General features: G+C 37.3%; 1 protein-coding gene across 3 annotated transcripts in view; it reads left to right on the top strand.

The window, feature by feature from the left end:
- LOC114471830 (homeobox-containing protein 1) overlaps positions 1-20,070 on the top strand; it is a 29,027-nt gene extending 8,957 nt beyond the window's left edge. For 2 of the 3 annotated variants that reach the window (XM_028460767.1, XM_028460768.1), the window contains exons 4-10: positions 2,030-2,140; positions 6,314-6,535; positions 7,719-7,875; positions 13,677-13,759; positions 18,583-18,678; positions 18,773-18,867; positions 19,442-20,070. In XM_028460767.1, coding sequence (XP_028316568.1) covers positions 2,030-2,140; positions 6,314-6,535; positions 7,719-7,875; positions 13,677-13,759; positions 18,583-18,678; positions 18,773-18,867; positions 19,442-19,594 — 917 coding nt within the window. In that variant the 3' untranslated portion in view covers positions 19,595-20,070. The remainder of the gene's footprint in view (positions 1-2,029; positions 2,141-6,313; positions 6,536-7,718; positions 7,876-13,676; positions 13,760-18,582; positions 18,679-18,772; positions 18,868-19,441) is intronic. The other variant, XM_028460769.1, reaches the window with a different exon arrangement.
- Positions 20,071-22,160: the final 2,090 nt, after the last annotated feature.

Genomic DNA, 22,160 nt, shown 5'->3' with positions numbered 1-22,160 from the left:
GTGACAAATGAACAGTCAGTGCTAAATGATTTTGTCACAACTTTCAGTGAAAACACCAGAAACGTGTTGGGAAGTTACTTTGACAAACACAATAAGTCACAGTAAGAATGAAGTAATAACTTTGATAGAAGAAAAATAGAAAGAAAGAACAGTAAAAACACTTTTATAAAAGAAAAAGAGAGTAAATAAAAAAAGGAAAATCACTTTCATTTACAATTTGATTACGATTACAGTGACCAGTATTTTATCCAGTTACAATTAAATTTCGTTTTTTTATTATAATTATATTATAGAAAGTCAATTACATTCTCAATTGCTAAAGTTCAATTACAGTTATGGTAATCCCAATTAGCGTGTTAGCTTTCCTAAATCAGCTGTAAAATACACTAAAAACAAATATATATCATCTAATTTCTTTCCTATCTATTGGTTACCTTGTTATGTTTCCTAATCAATGAAAATAAAGGTTTTAATATTTTTGGTGTGGACGTCTGAGCTTTTTTTGTGTCAGTATAACCCTAGATTTATTTTCTTTTAAAATGGTAAAATATGCAAAAGTTTGATATGAGACATTTTCATGTATATATATATATATATATATATATATATATATATATATATATATACACACACATGTGTGTGTAGAACAGTGAACTGTACATAAACTTTAACGTTTCCCCAGTTTTGTGTTACATTATAATTGACCTTTTTTATAGAATTTACATGCCAATTACATTATAAAGTCAATTAAGGCTGCAAGCAATCAGAGAAGAAAAGAAACAACTCCCTTTTAACGGGAAGAAATCTCCGTTAGAACCAGGTTCAGAGGTGGCAGCCATCTGCGTAGACTGGTTGTGGTTAGTAAACAGAAGGACCAACAGAACAGGACAGAGAGATAGAACATCAGTGTTCCAGACTAGTTGAGCCGTGAACCACAGATCAGGAAATGACATCATCAGACAGAGCAGAGAGAGAAGGAGGAGGAGAAGGCACTGACTGCAGAAAAACATGATACAGGAAAGGTTTGATCAAGTGATGTCACTCAGACAGAGAACAATAATCAGCAATAGTCAGTATATGGTGGGAAGAACTGAGGGCGGGGCCAAAAACAACAAAAACTTGTCAGAGGGCTTATATCGTAGATCTTAGATGCAGTCCGATAAAATACGATATTTGTTTTCTGGCTGATTTCGAACCGATATCATTATTGTGGGCGTGGAGGCGTGCTCTCCAGTGATTGGCACGAGGCTATGGTGTGCAGCCAGGTTAGGACCAATGTTCTAACTGATGACATCATCACCGTATGTTGACGAAGGTAATAAATGCTTTACAAATTTCGTTAGAGTCCTACCTCCACAGTGATGTCATCAGTCTTACCTCTACAATGATGATGTCATCAGTTATACCGCTACAGTGATGATGTCATCAGTTCTACCTCTACAGTGCTGATGTCATCAGTTCTACCTCTACAGTGATGATGTCATCAGTTCTACCTCTAAATTGATGATGTCATCAGTTTACCTCAGTGATGTCAGAATTTTACAGAATTTTGTAGTTGTACGTGAAATTAATTGTTTTAGCCCCTATTGAGTCATTTTGCCATTCACATGTGCAATTCCCCCAAAATATCAATTTTTTCACCAATCCTAAAATGCGTTCAAATTTTCACGAGTTTTTGAACGTGTCTAGGCCCTCAAAAATGCGATCAATATTAATATTAAAAATAATAAAAACAAGGTGCATTATCTAAACTTAAGTACAATTTCATTACAATTACCACAGCAACAGATTTTTAAAATTACAATTAAAATCATTATTATACTATAATTGTATTTAATTATCACTGACCCCAACCCTATATTCAACGATTGCTGAAGTTTGCTTTAATAAAGCTAGTTTTTTCCTCCTGTTGGATGATTAATGTTCAATCTGAGGGTGTTTCCTAAGAAGAGACCAGGACTGATCAGAACCCCTGCTGTTAGCTGTGCTTGTGTGTTCTTAAAGCATGCTGTGCTTGTGTGTGTTGCAGGCATCAGTCAAAGCTACATATCTCAGTGGTTGCTGCAGCAGGGTCTGGAGATGAGCGACTCCAAGCGCAGAGCGTTTTACCGCTGGTACCTTCTGGAGAGAAACAACCCAGGTGAGACTTTAGATTCAGTGTAAAACTGGAGCTAAGCTAAGCTAAGCTATCTAAAGCAGGGGTTCTCAACCTTGGCGTTGCAAGACACTGGGAGGGGGTCACCAGATGCCTTCAAGAAAATAAGAATTTTTTTTGTGAACAATTTGAGCTCATTTTTGCTTATTTTTACCATTTTTCTGAAACTACACCAAACTTGCCATATTTTAACCTATTTTCATCATTTTTTCTTGCCACATTTTTGCTCCTGTTAATGCATTTTTGCTACATTTCTCCCATTTCTGACACTTCTACATCACATTTCAATTACTTTTCTGCACATTTTTTTCACTTTCAATTCATGTTCAGCACTTATAAACCCTTTCCACCACTTTTCCACTTAATGTCACATATGTTGACCCAATATTGTCACTTTTAACCTCTTTTCACCAGATTTCATGATTATTTTTGACATTATGTCAACGTTTTCTTTATTTAGACAACTGTTTCTTACAAAATCCACATTGAGCTCCTGACATTTTTTTACCGACAACTGCCAGTCTTCATCAGAGGAGATCATTGTGGAACAGTTGTCTAAATAAATGAAACGTTAAAATATTATTCAAAAAGGATCTTACTGGAATTATGTTTGCCTATTTAACCACATTCACCATTTGTTATGCCCATTATTTGACAGTTTAAACTAATTATTCCAATATTGACACTTTGAACCCTTTTTACCACTTTGTCTGTTTTTATCCACTATAATTTGCAACTTTTAACCAATTTCTGTGGTTTTTAAAATCCAATTTCACCACCTTTTCCACCTCTTTGTGGTCACTTTAAACCCATTTTATTAGTGATTAAAACCAGGATTTCCCTCTTTAAGATGACTATCATAATAATAAACATTCCTGGATAACAGTGGATATTATTCAGATGAATAAATAAATGTGGTTATCACAGATTCATAGAACAATGGACCATCATTTTACTGACTTTATGGATGGACCCCAAAAATCTCTCCCCTTTATTCCCCCTATAGATGGTCCTGTCTCCACATGACTGTTCTTCAATGTTCATGTCTGTGTTCAACCACCTTCAGCTACAGTGGGGGTCCCCACTCTCTGGGACCTTTATTTTGGGGGTCGCAGGCTGTAAAAGTTGAGAACCACTGGTCTAAAGCACTGGGAACGCTGGGAACAGAGTGAAGTGATGATGAGCTTAGATAAGCCATGAACATGAGCGACTGCTTGCTAACCCTTCACCATCAATGCACCACCCTGCTAATGCTAATGCTCCTGCATGATGAAGCCTCACAGCTCTCCCTGCTAACTCCTGCTAACTCCTGCTGCTGCTGCTAACTCCAAGAATCTCCTCAAGAGCTGCGAGGTCAAACGAGGACGCCAGAGCGATCCATAATTTCAGAGGACAGACGACCCAAATCAATACTGCTAAGGCTTCTGTGGGTGGAGTAACAGCTAACAGAGAGCTAGCATGCATTTGATGCTCTAACACGTGCACATTCATCAGAGGTGAGAGACAAACTTGGTCCTCGTTGACCCTCCCCAGCTTTGCTAGTCGTCAGCCCTGAAGCTAGTGGTGCTCTGGTGCTGGTTTTCATTCCTACTCCGCTAACAATCAGGCTTTAAACAGTCATACTAACAATGCTGTAGCGTATTCCTTTTTCATGGGCTCCCATTAAACTTATTGTTGAATGAGTGACCGTTTAAAGGCAAATTCTAATAATTCTCCAGCTGCTGCTTCCACGAGTTGCGTTAGAGCCTCAGATATTCTGTGATGTGGAAAATGGACGGAAAAAAACAAATTCACGCTCTGAATCATCGGAAAAATCTATCTGATACTTGCCTCAGATGCACATGTTTTGGGACAATATCACAATATCTCTGTTTTTCACTGGTCATTGAATATCATGCAAATGCAACAAGCAGGCTCTGGCACAAACACGAACACTCGTGGTGTGCACACACACAAACACTCTGCGAACACAAACACTTGTGGTGCACACAAACACAAACACTTGTGCGCACACAAACACTCGTGGTGCACGCACACACAAATACTTGTGCGCACACAAACACTCGTGGTGCGCGCACACAAACACTTATGTGAAGCTAACGCTACGGTTAGTAACACATAAATCCAACGACGCAACGTAGCAATAATGAATTTCATTACCAGCGTTTTTAATAGTCGATTTTTATTGTTTTTATCGATTAGTTGTTGCAGCCTTATTACAGAGCTTCATCTGAAGTGTGTTTTAATGTGTTGGTTCACATTATTATGACTGCATTCAAATGTTAAAAGGCTCTGGTACTAAGACAGGTTTAGCTCAGTGGGGTTTCATGAATAATGTTTTGGATCATATCACACATTTCTATGTGATTTTTCCTGTTAAATGGGTGGATGAGGGTTAGCAATATGGCTAACTTTTCTCAAGCGACGTAATCTTGCGTGATTTCAGCGCAATTAATTAATACAATTACATTTCTGGCTCCGACCATTTACTAACCTCACCAACACCTATACATTAACTTCTTCAACCCCAACGGAGGTCCAGCTTCCGTACTCACACGGATCTAAATGTTGTAAAGAGTGAGTGAAATCACACATTCTTTACCTCTCTGTAATCCTAACAAACTATAGAAGCTAAAACTATAGCCAAACCCACATTCACAGCACACACACCAATCCATTATGTTCAAAGAGGAAAAAGTCTACAACTTGGGAAACTAAGTATTTTTCCACAGCTGTGAGTCACAAAATAAACACAGATCTCTATAACAAGAGCCTACATGAAACTACAGGCCGAGCTGAATCCACTGATATACAGGTCAGATATGTTACGTACCAAAACAACACAAAATAAGAAAATACAAAGCAGAAAAAGTCAGCAATGATGACAAATTATGTCTTACCTTTGTTGTTTCAGATCAAAAGTTGCTCCAATGTGCATAAAACTCATAGTCAGTTAGATACCGCCATGACACACATCTGAGCATTTCTCAGTCGATAAATCTGCCCAATTAGCGCTTAGTGCTCGTGCCTAAAATGACCGTTCCCTCCATTTCTCAGCTTTGATTAACCAGGGCTAAAGCCCACCCCCATAGTGTTTGATATCACCGATTTCTAAAGGCTCTCAGCTTTGCAACGCTGTGTCAAGCATTCTGATTGGTCAAAGCATTGCTGAACTAGACACATGCGTAACATCTCCAAAGAGTGGAACCACAGTGTATGGCACCGCAGAAACCTGGATGAAAATGGATGTTTATTTCAGGCTAAATTGCAACACCTAGTGGTCAAACATAAGACTAATAATGATTGGAATCAATTTGACTGACATATTACGGTTGCAAACTTGTTTTCAAACTTGTGGAAAACTTTGGCACAGTTGTGGCAAAGTGGTCTTCAGCCTGAACTTTTTTGTACAAAAACAAGTGTAACTTTGGCCTAATGTTTATTATCGCCAAACTTGCTGCAGTTGATGTTCAATTATTTCTGCTTTTATAGCCTTCCCTACTGAGAATTGGCTTTATATGAGGTAAATCTCTAGTTTTTTGGGGGCGGACTACAGATATATGTATTTAAAACTTGATTTATTGTCACAGTATCATATATTTCAAAAAATTGACATCTTTAAGCACTAAGAGTTCTTATTCAATCTGAACTAAAATGAGTCATGTAGGTCATGTAGAAGCTTAGAAATGTTATTGGCTATGGGTATGTCATTTTCAGACACAAGTGACTGGGGCTTAAGTGGTTAATGCTCAGATGTGTCGAAATACGTCTACAGACACGCTGGCTCGTGTCCAGACAAGCGCGTGCTGGCCGCAGTGTTTGCTGCGTCATCACTACATCCTGTTTCGGCCGTGTTATTTCGGTGATTAGTCTTATGATGGACGAATTTTCAGTGCCTCACTAATATAAAATGTAAAATGAATAACAGTTAGTTGACTCTATTAACCCTGTTTATCATATTTGTTATGGTTTCAGGAAGTTTAACAGCAGTTAAATATCCAAAAGGAAAAGTTGATTAAACTGAAACAAAACTGAAAAATGTAACGTGACGTGGAAATTTTTTGTGAACTTCTGAAAGGTGAATCCAGACACCCTAGTGTTTATAAGTGAAGCTAGTGGCCCCGGCCTGCCTGACTGTTGGTTTTGTTCCGACTAAAGGCCAGAGGTGGAGTGAAAACCAGCACAGCATGAGCCCTATGCCCAGGGCCAGGGGAGGGGACAGAGAGGCTACGCTAGCAGGGGCCGCCAGTGGCTCCTTCCCCAACCCCAACACCACCCTGAACCCCAACCCGTCGTGGAGCAGGCAGAGAGAGCTGCTGACGCACTTGTTGCCGTGGTACACTGCTGCTGCCGCCGCTGCAGCAGCCCAGGCTCACCCAGGTAACAAATCACGCACGTCACGTGCACCAGCTGTAAAACCAGACCAGTGCAAATGTACCAAACTCAGCCCCAAACCATTATACACGGCAATACCTTTTTAAACAAATTAATGTTGTTTTTATATCACTCTATAAGGGGAATGATGATTTTTCCCCTTAAACAGTGTGCTGACACGCTCTGGTGGCTGAAGTTAGCGAATAATTACAAATTGTTGAAGGACTCACCCAAAAGTCCTTCTATCCTCATGGTTTGTGTGTCTTCATCAGTCTGTGGTTTACTCGCTAAAAAGCTACTAAATGATCTAAAAAGCTACTAAATTATCTAAAAGGTTGCTAAATTATATAAAAGCTGTTAAATAATCTAAAAAACAAAGCTACTAAATTATCTAAAAAGCTGTTAAATAATTTAAAAAGCTACTAACTGATCTAAAAAGTTACTAAATGATCTAAAAACCAAAGCTACTAACTGATCTAAAAAGTTACTAAATGATCTAAAAACCAAAGCTACTAAATGATCTAAAAAGCTGTTAAATAATTTAAAAGCTACTAAATCATCTAAAAAGATGCTAAATTATCTAAAAATCTACTAAATGATCTAAAATCAGGCTGAATATTTCACTCTAATAAAAAACAATGGGATGTTTACAGGCAGTGGGGCCTTGTGATGTCATTAATCATGTGATTTCAAGATGGAGGAACACAGGCTCTAAAACTGTAAAGTAGTCCTATTTTTAAAAGTAAATTAAATGAATATAGTGTATAATAATGTGTTTTGTTAGACATAGATATTCTAATAAGTACATTTCAAAGATTAAAGGCCACATTAGTAAAACCAGTGGAGGATACCTTTGAAACCAAAAACACTAACATTCTGACACAGTTCCTTCACTTTGTTTCTATCACGAGTTTAAAAAAAAAGAAAAGTGAAATGAGACGCTCTGAGAAGCTTAAGAGCATTAATGAGGAGGCCAAACACAAACGTCAATCAATAACATCATCTCTTTAATCCCATCCCAGTTGGTATTTAAATGAACAAAACGATCAATACATGCTTATCAAAATGTGAAGAAGCTCCTCCATCAGCAGAACGAGCAGCGACCGATCGAACATAAAATCACCCTCAACATGGAGCCCATGCTCTTCTTCAATGGACTGTACGTTTGTGTTGTGCGTTCTTTTTCCAGGCGCCACCCTTTCCATGCGTTCACTGGTGAAGGAGGAGCCTGATTGGAGGGCTGGCATCATGACTGCAGACAGGGTGGGCATAGTGGGAGGTCCTCTGCGGCTACGCAGGGGGAGCAGGTTCACCTGGAGGAAGGAGTGCCAGGCCATCATGGAGAGGTATGACTCTGTCCTGGCCGTACATCTGCAAACTGATCTTTGCATTTTACATTTAGAATTTCAGCTCATAGATCAATAATAAATTAAAGATAAAGATAATTTTCTTACAAATGAATGCAGGGTTCTTGCCAGTGCAGTTGAGCGTAGGGGCCCCTACTCAGTTGATTCTTCCTGTTTAGATTATGAAGCACACTGTTTATGTTAGACAACAGAGGTGGCAAAAGTACTCGTTTTCAGTACTGAAGTAAAAGTATAGATGCTTGAATAAAAAATGACTCCCTTACTTGAGTCTTAATAATTACATTAAATACATGAAGACTGCCTCGAGGACCACTAGGGCCATAAGCAGGGGTGACTGTCAGGTGCCTGCGAGAAAAACTACCTTTGGTCAAAACGTCTTGTCCTACAAAGGCAGCGTTCAGTGGAACAGTTTACCAACCATAGTGAGGGAAGCCCCCAGCTTTAACACTTTTAAAAGTCATTTAAAGGAGTGGCTCAGCTCAACACAGACTTGTGACCACAAGTGATTTGAACTAATATTTTTATGGTACATCTTAGGGCTACGTGCAATACACTGTAGCACTTTAAATTAAAAAAAAAAAAAAAAAGAATAATGATAATTGGAGAAAGAAGCAAATTAGGGCTGTGTGCAATACACTATAGCACTTTAAATATATATATATTTTTATTATTATAACTATTTATTTTTTTTAATTTCTTTTATCAAAAGGCAATTCAGGGCTCTTTGCAATGCACAGTGGCACTTTAAATAAATTATTATGATAATGTAAATGTATTGTTGCACTCCTGTGACTGACCAACCCTGACTATGTGGAAGTGAACTGCTTTTCTTTCCCCTGTACATTTCTTGACCCCACAGGATCCTGTCTTTTCTCTTGTGTGTAGTTGTTCTGGTCCCAGTGTTCCATTTACATGAAATGTTACTGTATTCTATGATCCCTATGTTTTTTGTTTTTTTTTGTCCTGTATGTAATCTTTTTATATATTGTTTTGTGTCTTGCCATGTCTTATTGTTAAGTGTAACATTTTATTACATCAGCCTGTCTAGGGACAGCAGATGGAAATTAGCCGTTGGCTACAATCTGGCATATTTACATTTTTTTGAATGTTCATTAATATGTATTGTCCCTACTTAAATAAAGAAATTTAAAAAAAAATTAAAAAGTAAAAAAGTACATGCAACTAAATGTACTTAAAGAGTAGGTACACCCCTGCAAGACACAGCCACTCAATCAGCCCGTAGTGCTGTGTGCAGAGACAGACGGTAATACACACAATGATGTGTCTGTAGACACACACACATAGCGAGTTCATAAGCTGAGATGTCACTAGTACAACCACAGGCACACACAATCACAAAGTGAAACTCACTCACAGCCTTACAGACTCCACTCAGGGGCAGACAGCGCACAATTCCTGTAGTTAGAGGATCAGAGGAGGAGAAAGTGACTCAGCAGTTTAACACTCCGGTGAGAGTTTGAATGACTGCTGTGAGACCCTAAACGCTGAGACAGACACTTACAGTGTTTTACTGTAATGTGCAGTTTTATGGCTGAAAACAATAACAACAGTGTGTGGATAGCAAAAATAAAATGGCTTTGGTGATCACTGATCACACTGTAAAAGAGTGAGACATGAAGTAAGTGAGCGTCTATAGACACGCCCACTCATGAATATGCATAAGTAGGCCCCAAAACGGCCTGATTTCAGAGGCTAAAACTCTGGAAAACGGGCGAGTTTGTGAAAATAAACCTCAATGTTTTTGGGTTTCTTAGAACAAATGTAGATTGATGAAAAATTGCATATTTTGTCCCCTTTAATATCCAAATACAGAAAAAAGTTTGTTTGGGGTCTACGTACTTGAAAAAAACAGGGTTTTTAAACCAGCAAATTCCATATCTTTTATTTATAAGAACTTGTAGAAAACTGGTAAATGGAAACAAGTTAAATCTGTTACCTTTGAATATCTGAGAATTGAGCACTCATAATAAATATAATTTGTACAAAAAACATGTGAAGAAAAAAAACTAGTACAAAAGCTCATTTAAACCCAGAGCAGCTTTGGGTTTAACATTTTTAAAAACTAGAAAATGTTAATTATAAAACCTGCTTAACAGAAAAAAAGCTCAAACTACCACAATTTTGCATCTTTTTAAGTCGTGAAGTAATCTTCAAAGGTCTTAAAAGTAATGAACTCATTTTTAAAATGTAAGGAGTAGAAAGTACAGATATTTTTTTATTAAAAAAAGTAAAAAGTCACCAAAAAAAAAAAAAGTACAGATACCAGAAAAAAACCTACTTAAGTACATTAACAAAGACGTTGTACTTTGTTACTTGTCACCTCTGTTTGATGGTGATTATGGTTACAAAGCGGAGGATGCACACTGGCAACATCGGGGCAGCTAAGTGGCAGCAGGGGTCCTCAGGCCTGTAGCGGTTGATGTATGTGTTTATGGGTTATGCAGATTAAACAGACTTAAAACAACCAATGCACACCTGGAAGTCCCTTATATACTGTATTACTAGATTTATATTTCACAAAGTAAAAGCATAGAAACACAGTTTTAATTTTTCAGAAATATCAGGTGACCCCGTTTAAACATCAGACAACTCCACATGGGGTCTCGACTCCAAGGTTGAAAAACAATGATGTAGTGACTCCTGAATAGACTTATTTCTATAGTTTTTATTATTTCAGGTAATCTCACGCCTGGGGTGGGATCAAGACTGACACTGTATTTGTTAATTTTCCACTTTCTCTCACAAGTACCCCCAGTAGGGCCATCGCATACCCCTAGGGGTACATGTACCCCCATTTGAGAAACACTGCCGAAGACCGATGCATAGAATTGTTTTTTGTACTTCATTTTTTATTGTAACTCCTCGTTGCATAACCCAAAATATTTTCCTAAATAACCCAAAAGAATCCATGTATTCTTTGTTTTTTGGTTATTCTGTTTTAAAATCAAATAAAAATAACAAATGAATGGTGTGGTTATTTGATTTTATTTTATTTTACTGATTTAAAACCAAAACACAAATACAGATAAAAACCAAAAATCAGATAAGCAGCGTTTTTCTGTTTTTGTTTTTTAAACTTGTTCTGTTTGTGTGATATTTACGGGGAAATTAGAGCGAGAACTGAAGTCTGCTTGCATCTGGTTTCCCTCTCCAGGTCCTGGAGCAGGTCTCCTCACACAATAAGACTGTTTATGATTTATTTCAGCAGTTTTCTGGTCCTGCTCATGTTTTTATTCAGTCTGTGGATGTTTTAGCTCGTAAAAAACTGCTCACATTTATGTTTTGTTATGCGGTGTTACGGTCCAAATAGTATCCAGATAATCTGGTGACTGACTATGGACTGTGAGGCTGGTGTGATGAACAAAAACAATTCTAGCTTTTTTGAGGGTATAAATACCACTAACAGCAGCTGTCAACACATACGGAAGTTGATCACAAGAAACAAGGAGCACCAGTAGATTCATTACACCACCTCTGGTTCCTTTATTAATCATGTGCATGTCTTATGTAACATTCATTTTTTGTTTTGATTTATTTATGTATTAATAATGTTTCTATTCACCAGTAATGTGACTTATGCGTTGCTTCTTTTTATATCCGTACCGGGAGCAAAAGTCACCAGATTATCTGGATACTAATTGGACCGTAACACTGTTCGGTAAAGTTGGCAGATATTCACAGATTCAGACTTCCAGCTTCAATAACTCTTTAACAAAACATCATCAACACACAAACTACACCTCTGTCATCAGTGTGAGGTGGACAACATGATACAAGATCATTTTATCAAATGCAGCAGAATGTGTGTGAGATTAAAACATGAAGCTCTGCAAAACAGTGGAGGATGTTTATTTTGGGGTTTAAAAGGAAAGACGTGAATCCTGCTGTAATGTGTGGTGTAGTGAGCAAACAAACGTGTAGTCAAACCAATCACTGTCCTCCTCATCTGGAGAAGAAACACAAGAAGTCACAGTCAGAATGAAGTAAAAACACTTCTATGATCCGTCTACAGGACTCCACATCCCATAATGCAATGCACCAAACTTTATAAACAACGTCAATAAGAGAAAGTTGACAGAGGAGATCAAAACGAACGTTTGAGCAACAATTAAGGGCTGGGCAAAAAATGGATTTAATCGATTTATCGAATTTTTAGATAAAAACAATTTTTATTTTGCAAATTCGAGTTAAAAAAAAAAAAAAGGATTTTTATTTTTTGCATTTTTTTAATTTATTTTTTTTTCTCACCACAGTTTTTTTCTGACTTTTTTGTGTTCCGTCCTTGTGGGTTACCGTAGCGCCATGTGAGCCCGCCCCCTCTTTGTTTACATATTTTTACCCTTTCAGTAACTATATATGTGCCACAGCCATGTTTAATGTTTTATTCACATTATGCTGAGATACTAAGGGAAGAGTTTATTATTTTAATTGTAATGTTATAAAATATATCGTTATCTGATTTATTAATCAGAAAATTGAAGCTACTGTGAAGTTGCTGTTGTTGCTCTTTTGCTTAAACCTGGATTAAAGCTTAAACTAGTTGAATGACAGAGTCTCATTTACTTTTTATTTTAGGATTATTCTATGCATTTTAACTCTTGAGGACAATCACAGCAATAAAGTCACACTTTTGACAATATATTTGATGTCTGCAGTTATTTTTAAGTGCATTGAAAAAAATAAATCGAAAATCAAATTGAAACTCGAATTTTCCATTAAGGAATCTGAGAAATTTTTTTTTAGGCAAAATCACCCAGCCCTATTACAATTCCTTTTACTTGTTTGTGAGAAAAGGAACTTTGATTTATTTTTTAATACCTTTTTTCTTCTTTTTGTTTGATTTATTGATCAATGAGGCCTACACTCTGGTATGGATTTATCTGATAAAGAAAGAGAAACTGTTGATCGACCATCAGTGACTGATGATTTTTCTGTTTCCTCATCTTTCACTATTTAGATACTTTACTGTTTATTAGATTTCCTGAAATCCTAGCAAACATGCTAAATAAGTTAATAGTCAACTACTGTTATCAAATGGGGGTACGTGATGGCACTACTGGGGGTACTTGAGAGAGAGGAAAATTAACAAATAAAATGTCCACCCCAGGCGTGAAATGGCCAGATAACAAACTATAGAAATACATCTATTCAGGAGCCACTAAATCAGTGTTTTTAAACTTTGGGGTAGGGACCCCATGTGGGGTCACCTGGAGTTTAAATGGAGTCACCCTGAGATTTCTGACATGTTTTACTATTCATCTTCTTCTTTTTTTAATAAAAACTACACACAACCTTAAACAACTGTATTTGTATATTTTAACTTTGTGAAATATAAATCTAGTTCAACTAAAATGCAGTAAAATAAATAAAACATCATCAACAACTAGTCCGACAAAAAAAAAATGTCTTTGGGGTCGCCCAGAAAATCTTGATATCATAATAAGCTCATGATCCAATAAAAGGTTGTGAACCACTGCACTAAATACTTTTTCTTTCCACTTATTTATAAAATGAGATTCTTTAAAATGTGTTATCACTAGTTTATTGCATCATTATGATCTATAGTTGTTTTTAAATAGTTTTCTAAGCATGATGTAGTAGGTGGACAAACAGGGACTTGATTCAAAAGTAAGATAAAGAGGAACTTGAGCCCGTTTACCAGGAAAAATACCATGGTAATGTGAACGCTTGTTTACATGATGTCATCATGATGTGTTTAATGACTCAGCAGGATTTCCATGTGTTCATCTCTTTAACAGCTTCTTCATGGAGAACCAGTATCCTGACGAGGCCAAACGAGAGGAGATCGCTAACGCCTGTAACTCCGTCATCCAGAAACCAGGTAGTCAGCGCTTTTACAACCACAGCCATTAGGTTTGTGGGCCACTGGGTTAGTATTAGAGCTGCAACAGATGATTGTTTTAATAATCCAATAATCAGTCAACAAATTAATCGATTAATCGGATAAACAACACATTTTTTATTTCAGCCTCTTTATTCGTCCCATTGTGACTGTAGTGGTAGATCACCCTGAGATAGATTCATTAGCTACACATGTCCATATATCAGCAGTGAGAGATGTTGGTGTTAAATGCATTCTTCACTTCCTTCAAAGTTTCTTCTTATTTTCTCTCCATGAGCTTTGTAAAATGTAAAATGTAAAATGTGTGGTTGACCTGGATTAAAGGTGAGGATGATTGTAGTGAAGCTTCATCTTCATCCATTGACACAGACCTCATGTCAGTGATCATCATGTAGAGGATGTTCTCAGCTTCTCTCTGTGGTTATATCATGTGTTTATCTTCATGATGTAACGTTGTTTGATGTTTTCTGATCAAATGAGAAATATAGTATAGCATTAGTATGTGTTATATCACAATTTACATGTTTAACTTGTTTTATTTACAGTATTACGTTAAAACTGATATACGGAGTTTCTGAGAAATCTGTTTATGTATCATTCTTTTAAAATGCGAAAAAAAAAAACCTAACTAGTCTTTTACTATGTCTACTGTCGGTGGTCATTCATATGTGTAAAAGTACGGTCGATATATAAAGTCTACAAATGCCAGGTTTTTGTGATGTAAAAAATGACATCAAGATAAATAATTTCACAACTTTTTCCACCTTTAATGTGACCTATAACCTGTACAATGATACTGAAAAACAAACTGAAACCTTTAAAGGGGAAAAATATTAAATAAAAAACTTAAGATAACCTGGTTACATAAACACACCCTTAAACTAATGCTTTGTTGCAGCATCTTTGGCTTTTATTCCAGCACTCAGTGTTTGTGGGTCAGAGTCTATCAGTGTGGAACATCTTGATGAGGTCATATTTACCCACTCTTCTTTACTAAACTGATCTAAATGTGACAGATAGTGAGGACATCTGTGTACAGCCCTCTTCAGATCACCACACAGATGTTCAATGGGATTCAGGTCTGGACTCTGGTTGGTCCATTCCAGAACCTCCATCTGATTGTGGTGAAGCCATTGTTTAGTTCAGTGATTCTCAACTGGTGGGTCGGGACCCAAAAGTGGGTCGCGTACCTGTACTGGGTGGGTCGCGGACAGCTGGTCAAAAATAATAAATACTTAATGTCTCTCATGTTGGGTTGGACTTGTCTTTTATTTTGAAAGAAACTTTTCTTTTGACAGGCCTGTTGTGAAATGCTTGTTGCGCAGGCAAATATATAGATTTATCTTTAAAAAAAAAAGGTTGTATGGATTAATAAGAATAAATTTGGTTGGTTGAATTCTTAAAAAAACAAAACAAAAAAGAAAAGTGGGTTGCGGTTTAATGACGGTGACAAAATTGGGTCGGAGGGTGAGACCAGTTGGGAACCACTGGTTTAGTTGATGCTGTGCTTAGGGTCATTGTGGTGTTGAAAGATAAAGTTCCTCATCATCTTCATCTTTCTAACAGAAGTCTGAAGGTTTTGTACCTACACTACCTGGTATTTAGAACTGTTCATAATTCCCTCCACCCTGACTAAGGCCCCAGTTCCAGCTGAAGAAAAACAGCCCTAAAGCATGATGCTGCCACCACCATGCTTCACTGTAGGTATGGTGTTGTTTTGGTGATGAGCAGTGTTATTTTTGCACCAAATATACCTTTTGGATTTATGGCCAAAAAGTTCAACCTTGGTTTCATTGGATCATTACACATTTTCCCACATGCGTTTGGGAAACTTCAAATGTCTTTTTGCAAAATGAAGCTTGGCTTGGATGTTTTTCTTGGTAAGATAAGGCTTCCGTCTTGCCACCCTACCCCATAGCCCAGACATATGAAGAAGACGGGAGATTGTTGTCACTAGGGATGGGCAATATGGACGAAAAAAGTTATATTCCGATAATTTCTGGTATTAATCACGATAACGATAAACATCACGATAAATAAAAAACTATAAATAAATAAAACAATTCACAACTTAAAGTGTAAACATGTTCTTTACAAACACAAATAAATCTGAATACATCAACAATAGACACATTAAAAAAAGCTACAATAGCTGCTGACTCAGAGTTCATGAGCTGATATTTTATGGAATATTAGTGTATTTGGATCACTATTAGTGTTATTGTATGTAATTCATTCATTTACTCACTTAAAATGAAATTATTTTCTAAAAAAAGAAAAAGCACATTAAAAACACAAATAACTCCATTAATGTTTTTACTGTTGCTGAATCTTGTTTCATTTATCTGATAATGAGTTACATAAAGTTATGGTTAATAAATAACTATGATTTCCTATAATTAAACCAGATCAAGCTGATGATTTAATCATTCAGTATATTTATGTGTAATAATCTCAATAGTTACATTAGTCTAATGCTTTGTCTGTGAACACGTGAAATATAATTAAAAAATATTACGTTTCAAAAATTTGGAGGGATGCATAGTGACATTATTATTTATGCTAACATTAATTTCACACAATATGACAAGTTTAGATTTTATTCTTTCATACAAGTGTTAAATCTGACCATAAACAAATCTATGGATTTTGTGGTTTTATGACAGTAAGACTTGTTTTTATTTGGTCTGTTCCTTATAAGGAGTGGTTAGCATTAGCTCAGTGTGTTGGTGTGTTAGCTTAGCATAGTTAGCTTTAGTTGAGTTTCCAGTTTATAATCGTTGCTACAGGTTCATCTCTGTCCCCGTGTTTGTGGAACTTTGGGTGGATCTGATGGAGGAACTTGAATCGGTTCATTTTGTTGGATGGTTTGTTGCTTTGTTGGAAGTAGTGGTCCATGATGTATCGCAGCTCGGCAGCTTCAGGTGACGAGCACCGCCGCGTGCGTGTGTGTGTGAGAGCTGGAGGCGGGAGGGGTGGTGCACACCGCGGCAGCAGAGGCTTCGCTGCGGAGCTCCCGTAAACAACGTTCCGCTAAATTCCGACATGGGAATTTATCGTTTATATCGTGGGATGACAAATTCTTACCGGTGAGAATATTTTTTATGATAAATCATAAACGATAAAATATCGCACATTCCTAGTTGTCACATGTACAGTGCAACAAAAAAGTATTTAGTCAGTCACCAATTGTACAAGTTGTCCACTTAAAAAGATGAGAGAGGTGGTAATTTTCATCATAGGTAAACCTCAACTATGAGAGACAAAATGAAAAAAAAAAATCCAGAAAATCACTTTGTAGGATTTTTAATGAATTTATTTGCAAATTATGGTGGAAAACAAGTATTTGGTCAATAACAGAAGTTAATCTCAATACTTTGTAATGTACCCTTTGTTGGCAATGACAGAGGTCAAACATTTCCTGTAAGTCTTCACAAGGTTTTCACACACTGTTGCTGGTATTCTGGTCCATACCTCCATGCAGATCTCCTCTAGAGCAGTGATGTTTTGGGGCTGTTGCTGGGCAACACAGACTTTCAACTCCCTCCATAGATTTTCTATGGGGTTGAGATCTGGACACTGGCTAGGCCACTCCAGGACCTTGAAATGCTTCTTACGAAGCCACTCCTTTGTTGCCCGGGCGATGTGTTTGGGATCATTGTCGTGCTGAAAGACCAGCCACGTTTCATCTTCATTGCCCTTGATGATGGAAGGAGGTTTTCACTCTAAATCCCACGATACATGGCCCCCCCATTCATTCTTTCCTTTACATGGATCAGTCGTCCTGGCCCCTTTGCAGAGAAACAGGCCCAAAGCATGATGTTACCACCCCCATGCTTTACAGTAATTATGGTGATCTTTCTCCTCCAAACACGACGAGTTGAGTTTTTACCAAAAAGTTGTATATTGGTTTCATCTGACCACACAGCATTTTTCTGTTTTAAAATTACATTTCTGTTCTGTTTGTGAGATATTTGGATATTTATGGCAAGACTATGGACGAGAGCTTCATGTTTTAATCTCACCACACAGAGGGACCCACAGACGGGGGTGGGAACTTTTACTGATTAACTGGTGAATAGAAATGTGATTAATACATTCATATGTGTATTAATCATGTGATTACAGGAACCAGAGGTGGTGTAATGAATCTACTGGTGCTCCTCGTTTCTTGTGATCAACTTCTGTGTGTGTTGATGGCTGCCGTTAGTGGCTAGTGGTATTATAACGTGCAAAATATGTATTTTTACTGCCCTCTGTAATTGTTTTTGCAAGTGTCAAATGGTAGAAATTTTAGCATTTATTGTTCCTCTCAGTCGATAGTCAGTCACCAGTTTATCTGGATACTATTTGGACCGTAACACTGTGGCGTGCCTAAGCTCTCGCTCTAATTTCCCCGTAAATATCCAAATATATCACAACAGAACAAGTTTTTGCCATAAATATAATATATTTTAATTTTAAAACAGAAAAATGCTGCTTGTCTGGTTTTTGATGTTTTGGTTTAAGTAAAACTTAATAACCACACTGTTTATTTGTTATTTTGATTTTGTTTTAAAACGGAATAACCAAAGAACGAAGGATACATGGATTACAACCAAACGCATCACATTGAGCAGCATCACATTGAGCAGCATCACATTTCCATTTTGTTTCTAATTCGGCCTGAAGGATCTGTTGGTTCCTTACTGCAGAACATCGGAGTGAATTCACTTCCAGGAACAGTATCTTAGCGACAGTTTTTAACCGTGTGTGTGTGTGTGTGTGTGTGTGTGTGTGTGTGTGTGTGTCTCTCTCTGCAGGTTGTAAACTGTCTGAGTTTGAGCGCGTGACGGCTCTAAAAGTCTACAACTGGTTCGCCAACCGTCGTAAGGAGATGAAGAGGAGAGCAAATATCGGTGAGGAACTTTTCTCACGTTTGGTTTTCAGGTTTTGAACTCAGCACCGTAACGTCTTCTGCTCTCTCGTGTTCTCGTGTCTTCATGGAACCAGAAGCTGCCATTCTGGAGAGCCACGGCATCGAGGTGCCCAGTCCCACCTGCCACTCCAACGGGGAGGAGGGGGACATGCCAGAGTTTCCTGATCAGGTGATTGATCATCGTACGTCAAGTCAGATAACAATAGTGAGGATAAAAGAGACATCCCCCCGACTGTTATCCGTTCACTTCTCCTACACGTTTGTCCGATTGTGACAAATAATCTATCAAAACGTTTAGAAGGTTCCTGAGATTTATGCTTGGACTTTTGTAATTTGTAACTTTTAAACAATTTCACTTGTTTTAACTTTTTTCTTTCCCATTAATTTCTATTGGAAATTTCAGCTTTTTAAACTTTTAACCCCTTCATTCCCAGCCATTTTTCAACCCATTTCAACTTTTTTTCCTTTACTTTTTTAACCCATTTCAACTTTAAAAAAAAAAACTTTTTCAACCCATTTCAAACTTATTGCTAATGTTCAGCTATTGCTAGGTTAATGTTGATGCTATACTAATGCTCATGCTTGGCTAATGCCATTGCTGATACCCAACTCACACAAAAACACACAGAATGTTTTTAACTTCAGGTTCAAGAACGAGAATTCAAAGATTTGACGAATCAAATCAAACCAGATCATGAGAAGTGTCGATGTTGCTGATGGTTTTGTACTTCCTGTTTGCACAGGAAGATGCCTCGTCCCTGAGAACTACAGAGCAGCATGAGCCCAGCTCATTGGCTACTAGCACAGCGCTAGCAGCTCCACCCAGCCCCACCCCTCTGGAGCAGGTCCAGGAGGAGGGGGAGGAGTCAAAGAGGGAGAGCGTGGATGAAGAGTGATGGAAGACTGAAAAAAAGAAAACAAAGGAAAGAAAAGCAGGAAAAGATTCAGTCCGGCTTCACTCGATTAAGGAGGAGGGGGCGGAGCCTGCTGTAGTAATCAACAGTAATCCTGCTCATCAATAATGGCAATATATGCAGAAATATATAAATATATATACCAATATCTAGCTGGGATTAATCAACCAGGATCCTCTGAGAGTTACGTAAAGAAAAACCTCTGCCACACTTTAGCTTTGATGGACCTGCAGGTCAGGTGTGTGTGTGTGCGTGCGTGTGTGTGTGTGTGTGTGTGTGTGTGTGTGTGCGCGTGCGTGTGATTGTCAGGGATCTCTCTGTTGTTACCGAGCATTAAAACCCTGAGGGACGACGGGAATCTCAGGAAACGCCAAAAAAAAAAAAAGAAAATCGCCAATAACTGCAGCAAAGACTCGTGCTAGCTTGTTTTTTTCCTTTTTTTAAGAAAAAAAATTCAACGTGTCACTTCCTGTACGTCACACGCCAGTCCTTCCATGTGGAGCCAGTGAAGCTGGACCAGTAGGACCAGTAGGACGGTCCTTCTGTTTGTTACCGTTTGAAAGAACGCTAAAAAGAGAGGTTTTTAGAATAAGCTAAAGCTTGTGTGTTTGTACCACACTCTAACTGTAAATATAATCCATGAAAGGAGGGAACACTTCTGGAAACATCTGCTCCAGTGTTAATGTAATTAATAACTTCCTGTTCCATCAGCAGATCTACAACCAAGGCCGCGTAAAGCAGGTGTTACACCTCAACATCTGGACCAGTGGGAAGTGGGAGCACATTATGAATTCTATATCTAAGCAAATGCTAACACTGAGATCCAATAAGGATCAATTATTGATTTAAAATCACTTGGACAACTCATTTTCCATCTGATGGTGGATTAAACATATTAAATTAAGCTAAAATAAGCTAAACCAGGGGTTCTCAACCTTGGGGTCAGGACCATGAGACACTGGGTGTGGGTTTGTCAGATGTTTTCAAGAAACTAAGAATAGTTGTTTTTTTTTGTTTTTTTTAAACAATTTGCTTATTTTTTAACTTTTTTCTGTAACTACACCAAACTTTCCATATTTTAACCTATTTTCATCAAATTTTATTGCCATATTTTTGCTCCTTGTAATACATTTTTGCTACATTTCTCCCATTTCTGACACTTCTACATCACATTTTAATGCCTTTTCTGCACATTTTTTCCACTTTCCAGACATTTTCAGCACTTATAAACCCTTTCTACCACTTTTACACCTAATGTCACATATGTTGACCCATTATTGTCACTTTTAACCTCTTTTCACCATATTTCATGATTATTTTTGCCAATTTAATCACATTTACTGTTTGTCATGCCCATTATTTGCCAGTTTAAACTAAATGTTCCAATATTAAAATGCTTTTTACCACTTTGTCTGTTTTTGGCCACGCTACCATAATTTGCAACTTATTTTTCCATCTTTAAGATGACTATAATAATAATAAATGTTCCTGATAACAGTGGATATTATTCAGATGAATAAATAAATGTGGTTATCACAGATTCATAGAACAATGGACCATCATTTTACTGACTTTATGGATGGACCCCAAAAATCTCTCCTTTATTCCTCCTTATAGATGGTCCTGTCTCCACATGGTTTCCCCACTTTCTGGAACCTTTATTTTGGGGGTTGAGAACCCCTGAGCTAACCGTGGCTAACGCTAAAGGCCAAAGTTGAGTCCACACTGATGATCTTTCATCTGTTTAACTCGACACGAGTCGAGGCCTGACTTACCTCACCTGTTGTGGGCGGAGCTTCATATTTCCAGGTTGATGTAGCACTTCCTGACTGAACATGAGACAGTTCTCTATTTCTCTCCTCCAGCTTTGGAACGGAGCCACCCAAGCTTTTCTCTGCTTTTATCTGATGTAAAGAAAGTAATAAACATGTACAAAACCACAGCAGTATCTGGACTTATACAAATAAATAACTATTACTAACTAGTAACTATCAGAATCATTAAAACACACTCACACACAATCTATACAGTTACGTTTCTGCAGCAAGTGGAGAGATTATTGTTTTGAGTCCTCAACTTTACACTCATGTTTTATATTATAGTCGATTCTACAAAAATACACAAAATGACTGTAAATAGAGACATTTAACAAAAAAAACTTACAAGATGACTAAAATTACAGATAACATTTACAAAAATACACAAAATGATGGAAAAATATACAAAAGCACATCAAAAATACATAAAAGAACACAAAATGACTGGAAACCCCACAGTTATAGAAAAATATACAAAAGGACTAGAGTAGAAATAGACAATACAAAAAACAGAAATGTATAAAATGATGACAAAAATAATAGAAACATAATTAAAAGGTCAACTAAGCAACACAAACATGTCTGAAATTACAAAAAAAAAACACAAAAGTAGCACAAAATGACTAAAATGCACAAATCTAACAATAAACTGAACACAATGATGACAAAAATACACTAAATGACTGAAAAACACAATTATAGAAAAATATACAAAAGCACATAAAAAACAC

Source organism: Gouania willdenowi, chromosome 11 (assembly GCF_900634775.1).
Source record: "Gouania willdenowi chromosome 11, fGouWil2.1, whole genome shotgun sequence".
In the NCBI taxonomy this organism is placed as follows: domain Eukaryota; kingdom Metazoa; phylum Chordata; class Actinopteri; order Blenniiformes; family Gobiesocidae; genus Gouania; species Gouania willdenowi.
This window is presented reverse-complemented; position numbering and strand designations above follow the sequence as displayed.